Below are 17,778 nucleotides of genomic sequence, written 5' to 3'. Positions count from 1 at the left end.
GTCTTTGGGCAAGATCAACTGGCCCATCTAAAAACAGTATTCTATAAGGTACAAAAGACGCTCTGCACTCTGCACTGAGTAGAGAGAAATTTTGCTCCTTGCTACTAAGAGAGAGCAAGTAAATACTATTCCACACAACTACCAAAAAGTTTCTTTAAAAAAACTTTTTAAGGTCAAATAATGGCCCAATCATCTTCTCAATTTTAGAAAAGTCAAGAAAAATCCCAGGAAGTTATTCTATTAGTTCATCCATGACTTTTCTTCTGGGAGAATTTTTAAAACTCATTTTTAGGGGACACCTGGGTGGCTCAGTCAGTTAAGCGTCTCCCTTCAGCTCAGGTCACGATCCCAGGGTTCTGGGATCCAGCCCCCCATCAGGCTCCCTGCGAAGAGCCTGCTTCTCCCTCTTCCTCTGCCATTCCCCTTGCTTGTGCTGTCTCTCTCTCTCTCTCTCATAAATAAATAAATAAATAAATAAATAAATAAATAAATAAATAAAATATTTGGGGGAAAAAACAATTTTTTAAAAGTCATTTTTAATTGTGTTCATAGGGGTACCTGGGTGGCTCAGTTGGTTAAGCATCTGACTTCGCCTGGGGGTCATAGTCTTGGGGTCCTGGGATCAAGCCTCATGTCAGGCTCCCCAATCTGCAGGGAGTCTGCTTGTCCCTCTTCCTCTGCCCCTCCCCCTGCTCGTGCTCACTTGCACTCTCTCTCTAATAAATAAATAAATAAAGTCTTAAAAAAAAAGTTTATGTTATTTCCCTTAAGACTATAAAGCCCTGGCAGCTTTCTGCCCACGTGCTCTTTCTGTCCCTGTGCTTTAATAAAAACACTTTTTGCACTAAAAAAAAAAGAAAGACTATAAATTCCTTAAGAACTTTATTAAAACACATGTGTTGTTGGTCAAAGAATGTATGTCCTATTTATATGATATACTCCACCCTATGAAGATAAACTGCTGAGTTAGACCTTTAGTAGATATCATTCCCTTAAACCTGCTCAATGGGCATTTAAAAGGCCTAGATACCAAGCAAGCATAGCCTTCTAGCAACAATCTAGATGGACTGTTCAGCTATTATTAGCTATTGCTGAATTACCTAGTGCTTCCTTCTCCACTGCGAAAAGCATCAGATAACTGCTGGAAAGGCCAGTACTGTCCGCTGATAGACTGTCAGCTTTTAGAATCACTTTTCCACTGAAATTGCTGTATTAAGAATATTCTATTGCTTCCCTTACTCTTATGTAAATCTGTTGACAAACTTTTCTAAAAGGGAACAAGTCTATAATCAACTTGCACATCAAAGAAGTATAAAAGAGCACATTTCAGATTTAAATAGGGGCCCCCTGGGTGGCTCAGTTGGTTAAGTAAGCAACTGATTTGATTTCAGCTCAGGTCATGATCTCAAGATCAGGGGAGGCTCCCAGCACAGAGCCTGTTTGAGATTCTCTCTCCCTCTGCCCCTCCTCCACACTCTCCCTACCTCTCAAAAAAAAAAAAAAAAAAAAAAAGATTTAAATATATTTCTAGACAGTGCAAGTCTTGAGAGTAAGCCATGAATTAAGTACCCACTTCAGTTTTAAGCTTTTAACTCTCTAAAAATGAAAATAACATATGAGGGCTCTGATCAGTTCAAAGGTGATAAACTATTAAACGCCCACATACAATTAACTCTAAGATATGTATTGGAAAAACAGTCTGGTCAAGTAACTCTCCCTACTCACTGAGTTCTATTAGAATGTGAAATACCGTAAGGTAGGAGATATGCTTCTGCATTCAAAACTTTAAAACAATATGGGCTCATCTCTAGGAATATATATGTTAAGGAATATTTTGGAAAAGGGTGGGATGAGATAAGAAGAGGAAGAATATTTCAGTTCATTAAAAATCATTTTGGTATTCATTGATTTTTAAAAACCATATACACACATTACTTGAACAAAAACTTGAAGCTAGTACTGACGAAAATGGATCTTATGGCACTTGCTGCCTAGTTATAACCTCATATCTTCTACAGTCTGAGTAAAAAAATAATCCCAAAATTGTAGCAAACATCTGGAAAACTACGCTTCACAGTTACTCCCAATAATCTTAAAAGTATTACAAATATCATACTTGTATTCCAACACCGTAAAGTGGTAATTCTAATTTGCTAAATAAATCTGGGAGTAGATTTTGAATCAAACTTTTCAATAGCCCATACTGATGGACCTACATCTAATCTGGCTACATTATACTGGCTTAGTTATATTAGCCCTTTTACGAAGATCTGTATTATTTGACAATAGTGATGCTCATGACTTCATAGTTAGTATAAAAGCATTACAAAAAAGAACGATAAGCCTTTTTCAAAGGGTCTTCAAAGAACAAGTAGGAGATGACTTCTACCTATATATTCTTTTCCAGTTTCACTTGGCACAAAATTCAACCACTCAGCTACTTAAGGAAACCTCTGTATGTAGAACACACAGCACCTATTCTCCATAGCCAATCCCATTTATATGCAAGGATTATTTAAAGTGTTGACCATATGCAATAAAGCAAGAGACACAAGGGCATTAGACACTGTCAGCCTCCCATACCACCAACTCAGTACTATAATCAAGATCAATTTCTGCAATCTTTCTAACGGTCCCCACACTGGAACCCCAGGGAACCAGTGGTAAATTTGACCACTTCCTGAAAGTCTAGGAAGGCTGGACCCTTGAATCAAGAGCCTTTCTCAATTCCTTGTATCTCACAATTCACTCCCTCCCCCACAGAAAGTTGTTATAAAAAAGCCAAGGTTGTTTATCTTCTAGGCCAGAGGGCATTACCTATCTCTCAGACCTGCCATTTCCTGATAAGCCAGAGCAGCAGAACTTTTTTTAAAGTTCATTCACAATTTACATTTGATGACCTTATAGTTTTAAATAAATATATAAAACCCTTAAAGTAATTATACTTAAAACTTGTGGTTAAATAAGTTAAATACGTACAAGGTTTATGCAGAAGTAAAGGTAATCTATGAAAAATTATTGCTTTAAGTCGCTGCATTAAGAGTGGGAGGTGACAGCAGAAAAAAATGTTTTATATTTTACAAAGTTCTATTTTATGTCGTTTCATGGATGGATTCACCAGATGCTTCACATCTATTATTTTTTTTCAGTGTTCCCATCTTTGCAGTGTCCTACAAATAATCTCAACATACAGGGCTCATCCTTATTTCCAATTAACTATTAATGTATTTTTAACATCATGTATTTTCAGTTTTGCAGAGTATTTTTGAAAGACACCAAAACCTCTTAATGTTCTTTCCTCCCTTCCGTCTCCCTGACAAGTTTTAAATCCTGATTTCCTCTTCTAAAACTCTAGAAGGAATTCTATTTCATCTCCAGAAGGACATCTAGTTTATATACTTGACCTACAGAAAAATTCCTCTCCAGCTATTTCAGAGGCAAGTAGAAAACTCCATCCAGTTAGTCTCCCAGAATCCCTCCTTTTAAACCATCTTCACTGTCCCCTGCCGACCCTACATTTCTTGCGTATTTAAACTTGTCATCCCCTTCAAAGCTCCACTCTCCGCCTTCCAGCATCTGCTTTCATTTTCCTCCTACTCCCCCCAATTCCTGCCCCAAAACCCCGCTAGCTGCCTGTTGCATAACCGCTCCCCCATTACCGTCTCCCTGGATTGTTAGCCCGGCTCCCACAAACAGGAATGCCCTTTTTGCCGAACCCCTCCCTCCCTGCTGCAACACGCCCAGAGATTCCCCGAGATTAAGCTCCTCCGGGGATTCTCTCTCCAGGCGGACAGGTGGAGCTTGCAGACCGGCGCCTCGGAGCGGGGAGCCGGGTCCTAACTTCGGTGGTGAGCCCCGAGGGCAGAGTCGGCCCGCTCCACCCCGCGCAGCCCAAGCACACGGCAGCGCCCGGCCAATCACCGCCGCCATCCTCCCGCTGGGGTGATGTCTTCAGGTGTCCGGGGAGAAAGCCCTGCGTACTTCCAGCCCCGCTCTCGGGCCACTGGCGACCGGCCCCCAGCACCGACCGAGGCCGAGGGCAGCCGAGGAGGGTCCCCGGGTCCCGGAGGAGCCGGGTGGGCGGCGGCGGGCGGGCGGACGCCGGACTGAAGGCGTGGGCCTGTGAGGCGGGTGGCGCGCGGCCAGGGATGGGCAGCGGAGGGGAGACGGAGGCGGCCGAGGCCTCGGCAAGGGCCAGGCGCGGAGGCCTCGGCGGGGGCCGCGGCGCCCCCACTCGGACTGCGGGGCAGCCGGGCGGCGAAGCGGACAGACTGACGCGGTGCGGGGGTCGCCGGCTGCCTCGGCCACCGCGCGGGGTAGAAGCGGCCTCTCCCCCGCCCTTGCTCCTTCCCCAACCCGCCCGCCTCACCTTCAGGACCCGGATCCCGCCCGGCCGGCGGCTCGCGGGCGCTTCGGGCGGCTCCGGGGGCTCCAGCGGGCCCGCGGGCCCCGGCTCCACCTCCCCCATCCGCGGCGGAGGCTGCACAGGGACGCCGGGCCGGCGCGACGGCGCGCGAAGCCTCGGCGGCGCGCGCGAGCGGCTCGTGGCCCCGCCCCCCGCTGCCGGCCGCCCCGCCCCGCGCCGCCCCCCGCAGCCCAGCGGGACCTGCGTAGCTGCGGGCCCGGCGCCGCCCAGGCTCCGCGAGCCGCATCCTGGCTGGGAGGCTGTGCCGACCCCGCGGGAGGAGCCGGGAGCCTCCGCAAGGCTGGGCCTGCGCCTCCGCCCGCCTTCGGTTTGAAAGACTGAGGCACGAGGAGGGTTATTTACTGCTATCCCCGCCTCCAAAATACCGGCGGGACGAGGGACTGCACCTGTTAGTAGTGACAGGACGCTGCCCTCCGCAGAGGGTGGCTCTTCTAACTTACCTCTCTCAGACGTTTCCTCTTTCTGCTTCAAAACTGGCCTGTCACCCTCACATGCAAAGCCACTGAACGTATTGTTGAGAATATTCACCTTAGCAAGGCCCTTTCTCTTATTAGAGATGCTCACGCTGTCCTTTACGAAATTCGACCTAAACACGTGTACAAAATGTCAACTCACCTCCCAGCCACATTTTAATTCCCTTTTCCCCTCCTTTAGAAGTGTGAGAATTCTTTACTCTGACTCAAGCCATAATATGGTCTAAGACCATTTTATTATTTGCAAGGAAATTCAGAAAAATCCTTCGAAGTTTATTATTTTAACTCCTGCAGTGATGGTAATTTGTGGCTATACAATAGGCCAAATGTGGAGTCAGACAGCCTGATTCCAAATCTGAGCTTTACCTCTTATTACACCTATACCCTTGTGCAATTTACTTGATTTGAGCCTTTGTTCCTTAGCTGTTAAATAGAAATTAGTATCTGTCTAGCAGTTATCAAGATTTTGTGAATGCATACAAAGTGCTTAGTAGGGATTCCTAAGGGCCATAATAATTCTGATTTTCCAAATTTAACATTTACTCAATTCCTTGGAGTTCTCTTCCTATAAATCCTAAATTTTCCTAGGAAACCTTTTAGACTTCTGGATTTTAGGGCTTTCCCTCTCAAACAGGTATTAATGAATCTTCAAGCAACATGTAAGGAATTAAACAGTAAACAATAATTCCCTGAGCTTTGAATTGGTAAAAATAGTATCACCTTATCCACTGCTCCAACTTGCCTAGTCCATATAGAGGCTTAGTACAAGAGAATTTGAGATCTAACAGTACAGTCTGTGACCCCTGAGGTATGTGTCCATTTGGAGATCTTTTAAATTACAGACAAAATCTCACTTTTGTAGATTCTGACTCTGTACAAGAGTTTGGCCACTATTTTCTCCCTTCACATGAGATACTTTGTATATGCCAAAATTCCAATCTCCAGTAGTCTTCATTTGTCTCATTTTAGAATTAAAAATGACTTCTATGAGCCTGGTATAAAGTGAAAAAAAGCTCTTAGGTTGACTGCCTCCTGGGTCTTCCTTCTACCTTGAAACTACTTTCAAGAAAGTACTCAATGTAGTTGAATTCCCATTTCCATGCTTACTGGGTAACTCCTTCCAGCAAGAACACTGGTATATAAGCTATAGGCACCCATATGGGTAGAAAAGTGTACTTTGACAGAGGGCAGAGGGGCAGTGGAAAGATCAAAATGTGATTCAAAATTAGTGTTTCTAAAAGCCTGGTTTTATACATTACATTTTCCTGATCTCATAAGAAGCTTTTTATTGATCACCTGAAGGGGAAGGATTTTATCCCAGGACCAGCATTTTGAGTTCATGCTGGGGAACAGTAGTGGTAGATTAGTTTTTTTTAATCAATGGAATAAGAGCTAATGCATCAATTCAGAATACAAGCATATGCTAAAAGTTATGTATTTACTACTTCTTCATCCATCAACAACAGTAGTAACTCTTTCAAAAGGAAAACCAAAGCAAACAAAAAACTACCAACCCAAATGCTCCAGGGAATCATTTACAATGGAACTCTTTAAGGATCTCCTGTGTTTTAAGATCACACGAGTCAACCAACTGGATCCTTTTTCTTTCCAAATCATGCACTGCCATTAACATTTTATATTGTTTCAAAGGTCACATATTCATGTTCTTTCCCAGTTCAAGGCAACGTGCATTATGTATGCCAAGGGTTATATAACTACGATTTCTGGAAATGGTAAACAGCTGAGACTAACCCTAAAAATAAAATCCTCTGGGAATTTCTGTGCAAAAATCCATCTGCCCTCACTGCAGGTTCATCGTTACAAAAATCACTGTTTAGATCAAGCCAAGAGACAGAGAAGTCATTACTGCCTTCTCTCTGTATCCTTCCTATAAACAGCTGTACATACCTCTCTCCACCTGGGGAGGGAAGGACGGGGACACACACACACACACACACACACACACACACACACAGACACTCTTTATCCCAGAAGCTTTTCCTAATCCTCACTACAAAATCAAAAGAAAGTCTGGAGAAGAAAAGTTTGTCTGTCAAAGCATGGTAGAAGAGCCGTAAGGTCTTACTACATTCACTTATTTATAGCTAGTTCCCACTCCTTTAATGATCACAAAGTCATCTTTAGGCCTAAATCTCCTTTCTACCACAGGTTGAACAGATTTAGATATTCTTTTTTTTTTTTTTTTAAGATTTTATTTATTTGACAGAGACAGAGAGAGAGAGCAAAAGAGTGGGGTGAGGGGCAGAAGGAGCAGACTCCAGGCTGAGCAGGGAGCCGGATTCCAGGCTCAATGCAGGGTTCGATGAGGGGCTTGATCCTGGAACTCCCAGGATCATGACCTGAGCCTAAGGCAGATGCTTGACTGACTGAGCCACCCAGGCGCCCCAGTTTTAGATAGTCTTTATTTTAGTTCCAAAGAAACAGGTACAATTTACCTGGCCTCAGGGTTTGAAGGGATGTATTTTTCAAAATATGGGGACAATTGAACTAGGGGAGGAAATAGCATGGAAAAACCTTAAAAGTGATCAAAATTAACTCAGTCCTTCTGGACTGAAGTTCAAATCTGAACACTACTCATTGTATTGTTGAGTAAATGCCTGAAGTCTATTACTGGCTAAAGTTTTCTACTGTAGCTTTTCTATTTTCCTTTAACATGAAATTACATGCAGATGAACATGTTAACTAAATTTAATATTAGAAACAAAGATGAATTTTAACTAAACCACATATAAGATTACAGAAATGTCACTTATCAAACAGTGCCAAAGGGCACTTCTGCATAAACCAGATAAATGCCGAGGCTTCTCTTCTCCTTCTCACTTAAGGGGCTTTCACGCTCTCCCCCTTCTCAATCAAGGGAGTATCAGGGATCACCCAAGTAATTAAAAACCTATAGCTTCCAACATCCAACCACTCTCGCTTCTATGAAGAATTCATATAAAATAGATCATGAAATAGAATTCATTTTGGCTGGTCAAACTTTCGTCTTCTCAGGCACAGATACATTTTAAACAATTTACAAATTACCACCATTACCACCCCTAAATACTCATTTCACTTTGATATGATTTCTTTGCCTTGTTTGAAAATTCACACATGTGGAGAAGCATGAGTCAATAATCATTAATTAAAATTCCCAATTGCACTTTCGACTGTTACAGACTACAAGTTTTTTTTAGGTTGTTCAAATTCTAGGTGAGATTTCTGTGTAAAAGGAACATTAACAGGTCAGTAAGTTTAGCTCAAAGCTCTGGAATAAGAATTCATTCAAGGATTCTGTAATCCACTTGTAAGAAGCAAGGAAGCAAATTTTAAATCATTGAGTATTGACTTTTTATTATTAGTCACTGTTCATAATTTGTTTCAACCAAAAGACAATACACACAGCAGAATTCTAATGCATCCCATGTAAATGTTTACATCCATTTTATTCCTCACTCACCTCTAAGACTTATCATTTAATTTTAAATTTTTTTTTACATCTCAAAAATATGTCTGCAATAATTAGAATTAGCCGTCCCACTTAGAAACAGCCTTTTAATATTTTTACAGTAAAGAAGATGTGATGGGGCTTAATGAAAATGTAACTTACAACAATTATGAAGGAAAAGGGACTTTACAAGGACACAGTGGGAGTTCACAAAGGAAAGAGTCCAGAAGCTCTTTCCCATGAGGCCCCCCCCCCAAATTGAAAACAAAACAAAACACACAAAGCGCAACGGCAGGTTCCAAAAACAAAAACAAAAAAACTCCGATGCTCCATCCTGAAGCCAGAATCAGCCTCACGGAAGTTCACGAAGCAACACCGCAAGCTGCTTCAGCACGTTCTTCTGTTTAAGTGTCCTGGGTCCTGGAACCCTGCAGATGGAGCCCACTCACTACTATTGCTTGAAAAAGAGCGATTCCACTTCCACAAGCAGCCCCACCCTCCTGAGCCACAGCTGGTCAACGTGTTTTAAACTTCAGGACTTTCCGCTCCTCAGAGACCCTCCCCACTCCCAAACACATGAGTATACAGTCATGTACCACCTCTCCACCAACCACAAATTCGTAAATATCCACTTTTTGCTCTCTAGCTCCCACTTGGTTTAAAACGATGTAGATAAAATACATTCACCAGAAAAAAAGAATACACATTCAAACTCTTTCTTCCCCCTAGTTCTCACGGCCCAAGTAAAATAAGGAAGTTGAACCTCAAATACCGTATAGCCTACCTTCCGAACTCTTCTAGAAGAACGTAAAACTGAAAAGCATGTTATACAGTAGATGGAAATACTCAAACCGTTAGTGCTGAACAGTTTCAAATGTCTACTTTCTTCTACGAATGGGACAAATAAAGGGTATGAACCACATCTTTAACCTAGTTAAGAGGAAAGAATCCCCTCCCAAATGTTACACTGAGGAATGTTTCTTTAAATGAGAAAGACCTTAAAATAAACAGATGATCACTTCACACAGCATAAAACATTCCAAAACTGTCCCAATTACCTCAAGGTAAGAGCACCAGAGCATTGTGGGAGAAGCTTCTCAGGTAGAGCACCCTTCCTACTTTTTTTTTTTTTTTTCAGATTACTTAGATGAATTCTCCCTTAGGATTACTGGGGTGGAGGGGGTGGGAGTGATAGGATACATTATTCTGAAAGAGGGGGAAATGAGGTAAAAGTGCATGTGAAATTGTCCGAGTATGTGTAGGCTCACTGCTCATCACCTGGGGTTATTAAGACAGCCATGGAAATCACTTTCCTCACAAAGGCTCCGACATCATAAATCCATCCAAATTCGCCCCCCCTTGCATGGTCATACCAGGGAAAGAAACTACTGAAATGTGTAAGTATTCATAGAAAGTAAGAGATTTCTCCTTTTAGCAGGAAGGCCAAGTACAAGGAGAACTAATTCTGATCCTAGAAACTAAGGCACGCTGAAGCCTTCAAAGATCCCATCATTTGAAACAGTCGTCACAACCATCAGGATCCTAGGCAGCTTTCTGGCCGCTAGTTCTTCAGTGTGGTGCTCAGCTTCACTCTCCAAAATCACTTCAAATATTCTAGGCAGCACCCTTTGCATTAAGGCCATGATTTTTATCCCGTCCTGACAAAGCTATGGATAATCACATAACTCCACCTCAGAACTATAATCACCCACGGAGATGTTTTGTTACTAGAGTAGACCCTTTCCAGCTCCACTGGCTAGCACTGTCTTAGAGCATGGTCTTCGGCAGATTTCTGAGATTCAGTTCAGTCCAACTAAAGAAACTTGGGCTGGTCAACTATTAATGTGAGAGAAAAATAAAGCCTCTAACCCAAAGAGGAATGTTAAATTCTATTCGAGAAATCTACCAATATTATGTTAATCCTATCATGTTTCACAGCATTAAGTATCCATCCAATGAAATCAGTCGGCAAAGAAACCTTGAAAGGCTATTCTTCATTGCAGAGGCAAAGCAAGTTGTCTGAAACATACATTAGTCCACACTTGCCTTTACTAACACTGCACAAGATAATATCCTGTTCTTGACGCAACCATTTACCCAGTAGAGTAAGTTTAGTAAATCTTGCTCTTGTTTACGATAAGACCAGAAAGTTTCCCCTTTTGAGCCTTTTAGTTCAACCCCAGTTTGTCAAATGTTAGGAATAATCCAGCATCTGATACAGAGCGAGATTTGACAAGACACTGAAGATTTTAGTAAAGGCTTGGTGAAATGAGGGGGGGGAATGATATTTGTATCCAGATTTAAGACCAAAGCCAAAGTCGTCCTTATACTGTACTCAGTACAGTAATGATTGCAAACATTCTAAGAGCAAGGCGGGCCTGACTTGTCCTCTCTTCTGGAGTACATCAGACATGGCACCCATGCAGCCGAACGTACATAGTACATTCACCATGTGCCACAGGAGTCACCTTACCTCATTCCAGCAATAAGGTTTGAGAATACAAGGCTCCTTTCTAAAAAGCACTCGGCACTCTCCCTAGTTTAAAAAGCTCCAGACACCTCAGGTCTTTGATGCAGATATTCATGAGACTGGCCTCTCTCATGAGACCAACTTCTCAGATTCAGGAAAGGATATGCCTACCCTATGTCCATAAGACTTCCTCTCACACAGGGGGCAAGGAAGCTACAAGGCTTCATTCCAACACCATAAAGTACAATATAGGAAAGATTTCTTTAACCGCGTGGTCTTTATTTCAGTGCCAGTGTTACAGATACAACACAAATGTTCCAGTTAGAAGAAGGAATTCAAACGGAATGCCAAGGTCCAAGCCAGGCTCAGGAAATAAAAAGGAAGGTTTGGAGTAATGGAGAAGATGACTCCAATATGCTCTAGGATGAGTCTGATACTCACTCTTCCTATGGGCAAAGGTGCTTTTGTTAAGGAGTCTGATCTTAAAAAGCGAACTCCTCTTTCCACCCATTTACCATAGTTCAACAGGCAAGTTATGGGCTTAGGAGAAACTTTAAAATTTGTGGTGGGGACAGGGGCATTAATAACTATTAATATACCTTTTAGAAGTTGTCCACTTTGCACTTTCAGGGGAATCGATTTTGAAAATCATGGACAGTATTCATGACTACAGCTAAAGAATGGAGAGAAAGGGGAGCTGGAAGAGCCTTGGGAGTTTCTATTACAAATAGAGCACCATATCCTTCATGCCAAATCTCAACAAAAGCTCTTTTTAACTGCACTGTCCAGTGTTTACAAATAACCTCTCCAGGTCTGCCCAGGTCTTGGTAACAAACATACATACATGTGTGTGTCTGTGTGTATACAGCAATGCACAGTAAAGGCTACTAGGAGCCTAATGCCTCTTTCAAACATTGGGGGAACCAGTAGAAAAAGGCAGGGCTCCCTAATGTCCATTGTTAACATTTCCATTCTGAATGCCTGATGTAAAAAGCGCCTGAAGATGGTAACCCAGCTAGTGAGGAATGGATACCCCCACCTCGCCCAGTCCACAGAAAAACACAGTAGAAAGAAGGGGCAATTCTTTGCTGCAGAGACAGAGTGAGTGTTTCCTTGCCATGGATTCCAGTCCTCTCCTCCAGACCAGCTGCTTATTTCCTCAGGGGCCCAGGGAATGTTGATTCTGGCTGTAAATGTGGGAGGGGTGAAGAAGTGCGGACAAAGGAGAAGAGGAGGAAGAGTGCAAAGTAGCCTCCAGAAGCAGCCGGCCTCAACAGTGGAGGAGAGGAGATTCATCTTTGACAATGCTTTGAGGTCAGCAATAACTTCAGGAAAATCCTCCTCAACAGTTCTCTTCAGCTCCTCATGCCCATGGTACAGTTGGGGGGGACTTGCCAGCGATCACAACCTCCTTCCCAGAGTTCCTTTGATTGAGTGGGACAAGAATGAGAACGGTGCCAGGCCCTCATTGCCAGGACTGAGGGGGAAAGTTGTTCACCTCTGCTAGATCTTGCATTGCTGAGCCCTTGTGGTTATATGTGAGCTTGATCCGCATTCGCAGCTGTTGCTGTAGAAGAACAGAGAATCGCAAATTACACAGTGAAAGGAAAGTTCTAGAATCTGTGAGGTCCACAAATAGACTTTTAATCAGAGAAAACAAATTATTTTAGAGCAAACCTGTCTCTCAAAAATGACACACAGGCAAATAACCACTACCACCACCATTACTGCCTAGTACTCTGGCCAACATCACACAGTCGAGTACAGGAAGTGTATCTCCAGAACACACCATCAGCTTCAATCCTAGAACCGCATTAACAGGACAGAACCACTCAGGAGCATTTTCACAGTAACACTGGCTGAGTGCTTCTCAAAAAGATTCAACCCTTCTTTCCAAGTTTCCAGAAAAATGAGGTAAACATACTCATCTTATGCTCTAAACTCAGAGATACAGTTGCTTTGTCTGTAAAACCAAGAGTAAATGTGAACATAAACTTGTTTTGTTCCCAAAACATAAAAGAAAAAAGTTAACTTATGGTAACAGAAGTCGTTTTAAGATAACTCAGTTATAAACCCCTTTTACTTTACGTGGCAGATTTCAAATATTAATGCACTAAGAAAATTTTTACTCTATGTACCAGATCATCAAAGGAATCTGCGCTGGTACTATAGGCAGAAACTTAGAATCCAGTAAGTAGCAGAAGAAAGGCAAAACGTTATAAGAGGAAGAAATCATCATACCGGGGTTATGAGATACCACTAGAAATCTTTCAAGGTGAAGAAATTCTCTGAGCCATTTTCAAAAACTGTTTGAAAACCAGTCAACTGATGACTATTAAAAGTGGAGTCAATTTACTTCTTTGAGAAGATATAATGAAAACATTGCTTAATTTCAGTTTCTAAAGCTACTTTTCATTTGGCTGTTTCATTAAAAATGCCTCCACTTGTACTGTGAGCACTCAATAATCACAGTAGTAAATATGGATATATGGGGTTCTACAGATACTCTTACTCTAGACTGTAACTTGTATAAAAATTAAAATTTCTAAGGGGCACATTGGTGACGCAGTCAGTTGGGTATCTGACTCCTGGTTTCTACTCAGGTTGTGATATCGAGCAGTGTCAGGCTCTGTGCTCAGCGTGAGTCTGCTTGAAATTAGCTCTCTCTCCCCCTCCCCCACATGCTCTCTCTCTCTCCCTCTCTCTAAAATGAATAAATCTTAAAAAAAAAAAAAGATTAAAATGTCTAAGCTTTCCTTCTATTCTTGCAAAAAACTAGACCTTTAAGCCTCTAAATAGATAATTCCTTAAAGCTGCATTTTAGGTATCCCTGGGTGGCTCAGGTTGAGTGTCTGACTCTTGACTTCAGCTCAGGTCATGATCTCAGGGTCATGAGATCAAGCCCCACATCAAGCTCTCTGCTGGGTGTGAAGCTTCCTTAAGATTCTCTCTGCCCCTCCCGCCTCCTCTCCCTCTCAAAAAAAAAAAAAAAAAAAAAAAAAGCTGCATTTTAATGCTGCCACTAAACGATTTCAAGTGTCTAGGCTGTGTTTATTATCTAATCTACAAAAGAATAAAGAGGTTAGACTAGACATTTTCACAGATTTCTTCTACAATTATGAGTCAGAAAAAACCTAGAGAAACAAAGCAGAATTTTATTTCAGGAAATATGCTTACCCCTCACTCAGATACTCTCTTCAAACGTGCTACTCACCTTCTGTGGGTTCAGAACTTTAATGACTTGTGTGATGGTCCCCGTATTAAACGCTGGGACAATGCTGCTGCTAGGAGACAGAAGCTGCAGCTGGAATGTCTGTGGGGAACAAAGGGCACTCTTCAGAAAAAATAATACACTCAATACTATGTCAGAGATGTCAACAAATAAAAAAATCAGACACCTGGATAATTACTCAAGTAACAGACTGACCTACTACTACGTTATGTTTGTTTTCCAGATATCAGCAATTCATAGTATGTGGACTGGCTATAACCTTCACATTATTTTAAAAACCCCACTGTTAGGTCTTTGATCATGAAAACTAGCAATAAGCCACTCTCCTCTTTCAGGCAGAAGGAACTTTAGCCTACCACTTTTCAAAAGGTGACCAATTTGTGTTTTGGCAACCTCACTTAATAGTAACTGATCAACTATGCAGGTAAAAAATGGGTGCCTGAGGCTAAAAAAGAAAGAAAGAAAAAAGCTAGAAAGAAACGAAAAAGAAAAACAAAAAAACGCTTTCTAGAAATAACAAAACAGCATACCAATCACCAACTACAGGCCTTATGCTTTTGTATATTTGGATAGTTGGGATAAGGAGACTTTAACTTTTGTTTTCTCAAGTCTACATAATCTGGAATGTGTCAAGGGTTACATGACAGAGGTAAGGAAAGGCTGGAAAGAGCCAAGCTGTTAATATGTATGTGGAATACATCAGGATCTCCCCCACCTGGGTCACAGGTCTTAAGAGAACAATTTCGTGCAGAGCTAGCCTATACAGCAAAAAACCTGGAAAAGCCAACTGCCATGATTTGTAGTGTTGGTGGGTTTTACTTGTTTGTTTACAGAGAAGAGAGATAAAAGTGCTATCAGCAAGACAGGTAAACTGTAATTGTTAGCACAATATAGTATGTATGTAGCTATTGTACATACTAGGATTTTACTTTATTTTTAATTTTTTTAAGTAGGCTCCATGCCCAGCATGGAGCCAAGCGCAAGGCTTGAACTCATGACCCTGAGATCAGGACCTGAGCTGAGATCAAGAGTTGGACGCTTAACTGACTGAGCCACCCAGGCACCCCCATACTAGGATTTAAAAAATCTTTCCTGAAAGTATAGTCTTATAAAATAATAGAGAGTGAAGAGAGAAAAAAGAGAGGGAAAGAGAGGCAGAGAGGAGTAAAGGAGAGAAGAGGGGGAGAGAGAGACAGAGAAAGAGAAGAGATGGGGGAGAGAGACAGAAAGAGACAGGTGGGGAGCAGGGCTGGTGGGGGACAAGAGGAGTAAAGTCTATCCAGCCTTCTCTTAGGACCAAAATTGTAAGAATAAAGAGATTTTATATCAACTCACGGACTTATTACGTTTGGTCTTTGACAATTCTATTGTCAAGATAGATTATGTAAGCTGAAATATTATTATTTACATTTATTTCATCAAATGTAGGATGCCATTGTTTTTCACACCATTATTTTATGTACCACTGACAAAGAAAACAGGCTGCCAACTAAACTATGATAAAGTACCAATTTTAAAATGCATCTCAATTTCAGAGATAATAAAAAGTAATAATAGAATCTACGAAATATGATTATTTTGAAGTTCAGGGTACATCACGACATGCAAACAGGTATGATACAGTACAGCACCAAAAGTAAGGCCATGCTTTAATGGCAGAGATGCTATGTTGCTAGAGCACAGCCTATGGTAACAAGTGTAAAACCCAAGGTTGCAGCAGTTAACATTTACTGAGCAATGAACAAAAGAGAAGTACTTAAAACAGTACACAGCACATAAAACTCATCTATCCCTCAAATGAACCCTAGGAAGTAGGCATCACTGCCACCATCCTCCCTTTGTAAATGAAGAAACTGAGGCATAAAGGTTAAGCTTGCTTAACATCATACAACTACTATTGAAACCACCCCACTCTAGTGCTTCTAAAAACATCTACATTACTCTGGCTCCTAAAAATGCAAGTAAAGGAGGCTGCAAAGTCAGCAGTAACCACAAATAAAAGAAAAGGTCTTCAATTTCCAAAAATGTGTTGTTTGAATGTCACTGAGAAGAGTAGCTTAGCTTAGTCTAAAACAAGGGCTGGCAAACTATGGCCCATCGGCCAAGAATGACCCGACATGTTTTTGTAAATGTTTTATTGGAACACAACCATGCTTTTTCATTTACATATTAACTACGGCTTTTTCCCCCAACTGCGGAAACAAGTAGATACAACAGACATCATATAGCCTAAAATACTTACTATATTATGAACTCTGAGAAACAAACTGAGGGCTTCAGAAGGGAGGGGGGAATGGGATAGGCTGGTGATGGGTAGTAAGTAGGGCATGTATTGCATGGTGCACTGGGTGTTATATGCAACTGATGAATCATCGAACTTTACATCAAAAACCAGGGATGTACTGTATGGTGACTAATATAATATAATAAAAAATATTATTGAAATAAATTAATTAATTAATTAAACTTACTATCTTGTTTTTGACAGAAAAATTTTGCCCACTCTTCATTCTCGGTATTTCTTTATACAAAACTTTTCATTATTCAAGGACAGACATAAATATTCCTCAAACTAAGATTTGGTATAAACAAAGCTTCAATTTACAAAAAGAAGCAGTGATTGGATCAATACTAAACTAGATATTAATGAAGAAGGAATGTTTCTTTCACTTAAATAAATATCAAGAGATGCAAACTTTTAATTCTGATCCAGTAAAACCAGAAAAGAATATGAAATAGATAGTTATTCATCTTAATGAATTTTAATTCTATGTTAGAATTTGTGTTTTTCAGGTTTTTACCACTGTATTACTGAACCCCGCCCATCCTCAATGGCCTGAGCATTACCAGACCACCTTGCAGAATTCTGCTGTGAGTCTCACTAGTTATTACCAGAATGTCCCTTCTTTATACTGTAAGAATATTTCTGACCAAGTAAAATGCTTTCAAAATGACACGCTTCAACGAACCATAATATATTACTGTTAATTTGGGTTAAATCTGCAAATTTAGTTTAACTTCTAAACATTAAAATATATCCCTTATCAAATGCATGGGAAAAAAAAATCAATCCATCTTTAATCAAAGGCAAAAGCAAAGACGACGCTGTAGTACCTTTGGTACCGCAGCCTGGAAAACAAAGTCTGTCATGTCCAGCTCTGTGCTGTTGGAGGCCTGTATCGTTATCACTGTGACGCTAGGGTTGGTATTTGACCGTTCAAAGGTGAACTCTATCTTCAAGCCGTTCTTACTGTATGCTGTGATGGAGGGGATGCCTGGAAAGCACAGGAAGATCAGTCTAACTGCAGTCAGCTTAATGCTTACACAATTATTCTTTGCTTCAGTAACTACCTCTCACTGAGGGTGAAGACACCAGTAATCGTACCTGTAGTGATGTCATTGAAGAGAGGCTGTGATGAAAGCCCATCCAACAAGAAGGGGGGCTGGGATATCTGTGGGACTGAGGCAGGGGCAGGAGCAGCAGCTGGAGCACCTAAATGAAACATTTCAATGGTAAGTCAGCATGACAAAGCTCACCAACAATAACAAAAAAACAAACAAAATACAGGAGAAAATTGTTATAACTCAGGTTAAAAGAAGGATTCCTTAAATAAGATGAGAAAAGCATAAACCAGGGGAGCCTGGGTGGCTCAGTCAGTTAAACGTCCCACTCTTGGTTTCGCTTGGGTCAGGGCTATGAGATCAAGCCCCACATCAGGCTCCACG

At 41.5% G+C, this 17,778-nt stretch overlaps 2 protein-coding genes across 3 annotated transcripts in view; both read right to left on the bottom strand.

Annotated features, from left to right (window-relative positions):
* PHLPP2 (PH domain and leucine rich repeat protein phosphatase 2) overlaps positions 1–4,498 on the bottom strand; it is a 73,049-nt gene extending 68,551 nt beyond the window's left edge. Inside the window, exon 1 of one of the 2 annotated variants that reach the window (XM_026495160.4) lies at positions 4,370–4,498. In XM_026495160.4, coding sequence (XP_026350945.2) covers positions 4,370–4,468 — 99 coding nt within the window. In that variant the 5' untranslated portion in view covers positions 4,469–4,498. The remainder of the gene's footprint in view (positions 1–4,369) is intronic. The other variant, XM_044382481.3, reaches the window with a different exon arrangement.
* Positions 4,499–11,078: 6,580 nt separating this feature from the next.
* AP1G1 (adaptor related protein complex 1 subunit gamma 1) overlaps positions 11,079–17,778 on the bottom strand; it is a 71,773-nt gene continuing 65,073 nt past the window's right edge. Inside the window, exons 20-23 of the mRNA XM_026495159.4 lie at positions 17,438–17,545; positions 17,167–17,327; positions 14,035–14,133; positions 11,079–12,387 (exon numbers count right to left, since the gene is read on the bottom strand). Of these exons, the coding sequence (XP_026350944.1) occupies positions 12,286–12,387; positions 14,035–14,133; positions 17,167–17,327; positions 17,438–17,545 (470 nt within the window). The 3' untranslated portion in view covers positions 11,079–12,285. The remainder of the gene's footprint in view (positions 12,388–14,034; positions 14,134–17,166; positions 17,328–17,437; positions 17,546–17,778) is intronic.

This window comes from Ursus arctos, unplaced genomic scaffold (assembly GCF_023065955.2).
Source record: "Ursus arctos isolate Adak ecotype North America unplaced genomic scaffold, UrsArc2.0 scaffold_19, whole genome shotgun sequence".
Lineage (NCBI taxonomy): Eukaryota > Metazoa > Chordata > Mammalia > Carnivora > Ursidae > Ursus > Ursus arctos.
This window is presented reverse-complemented; position numbering and strand designations above follow the sequence as displayed.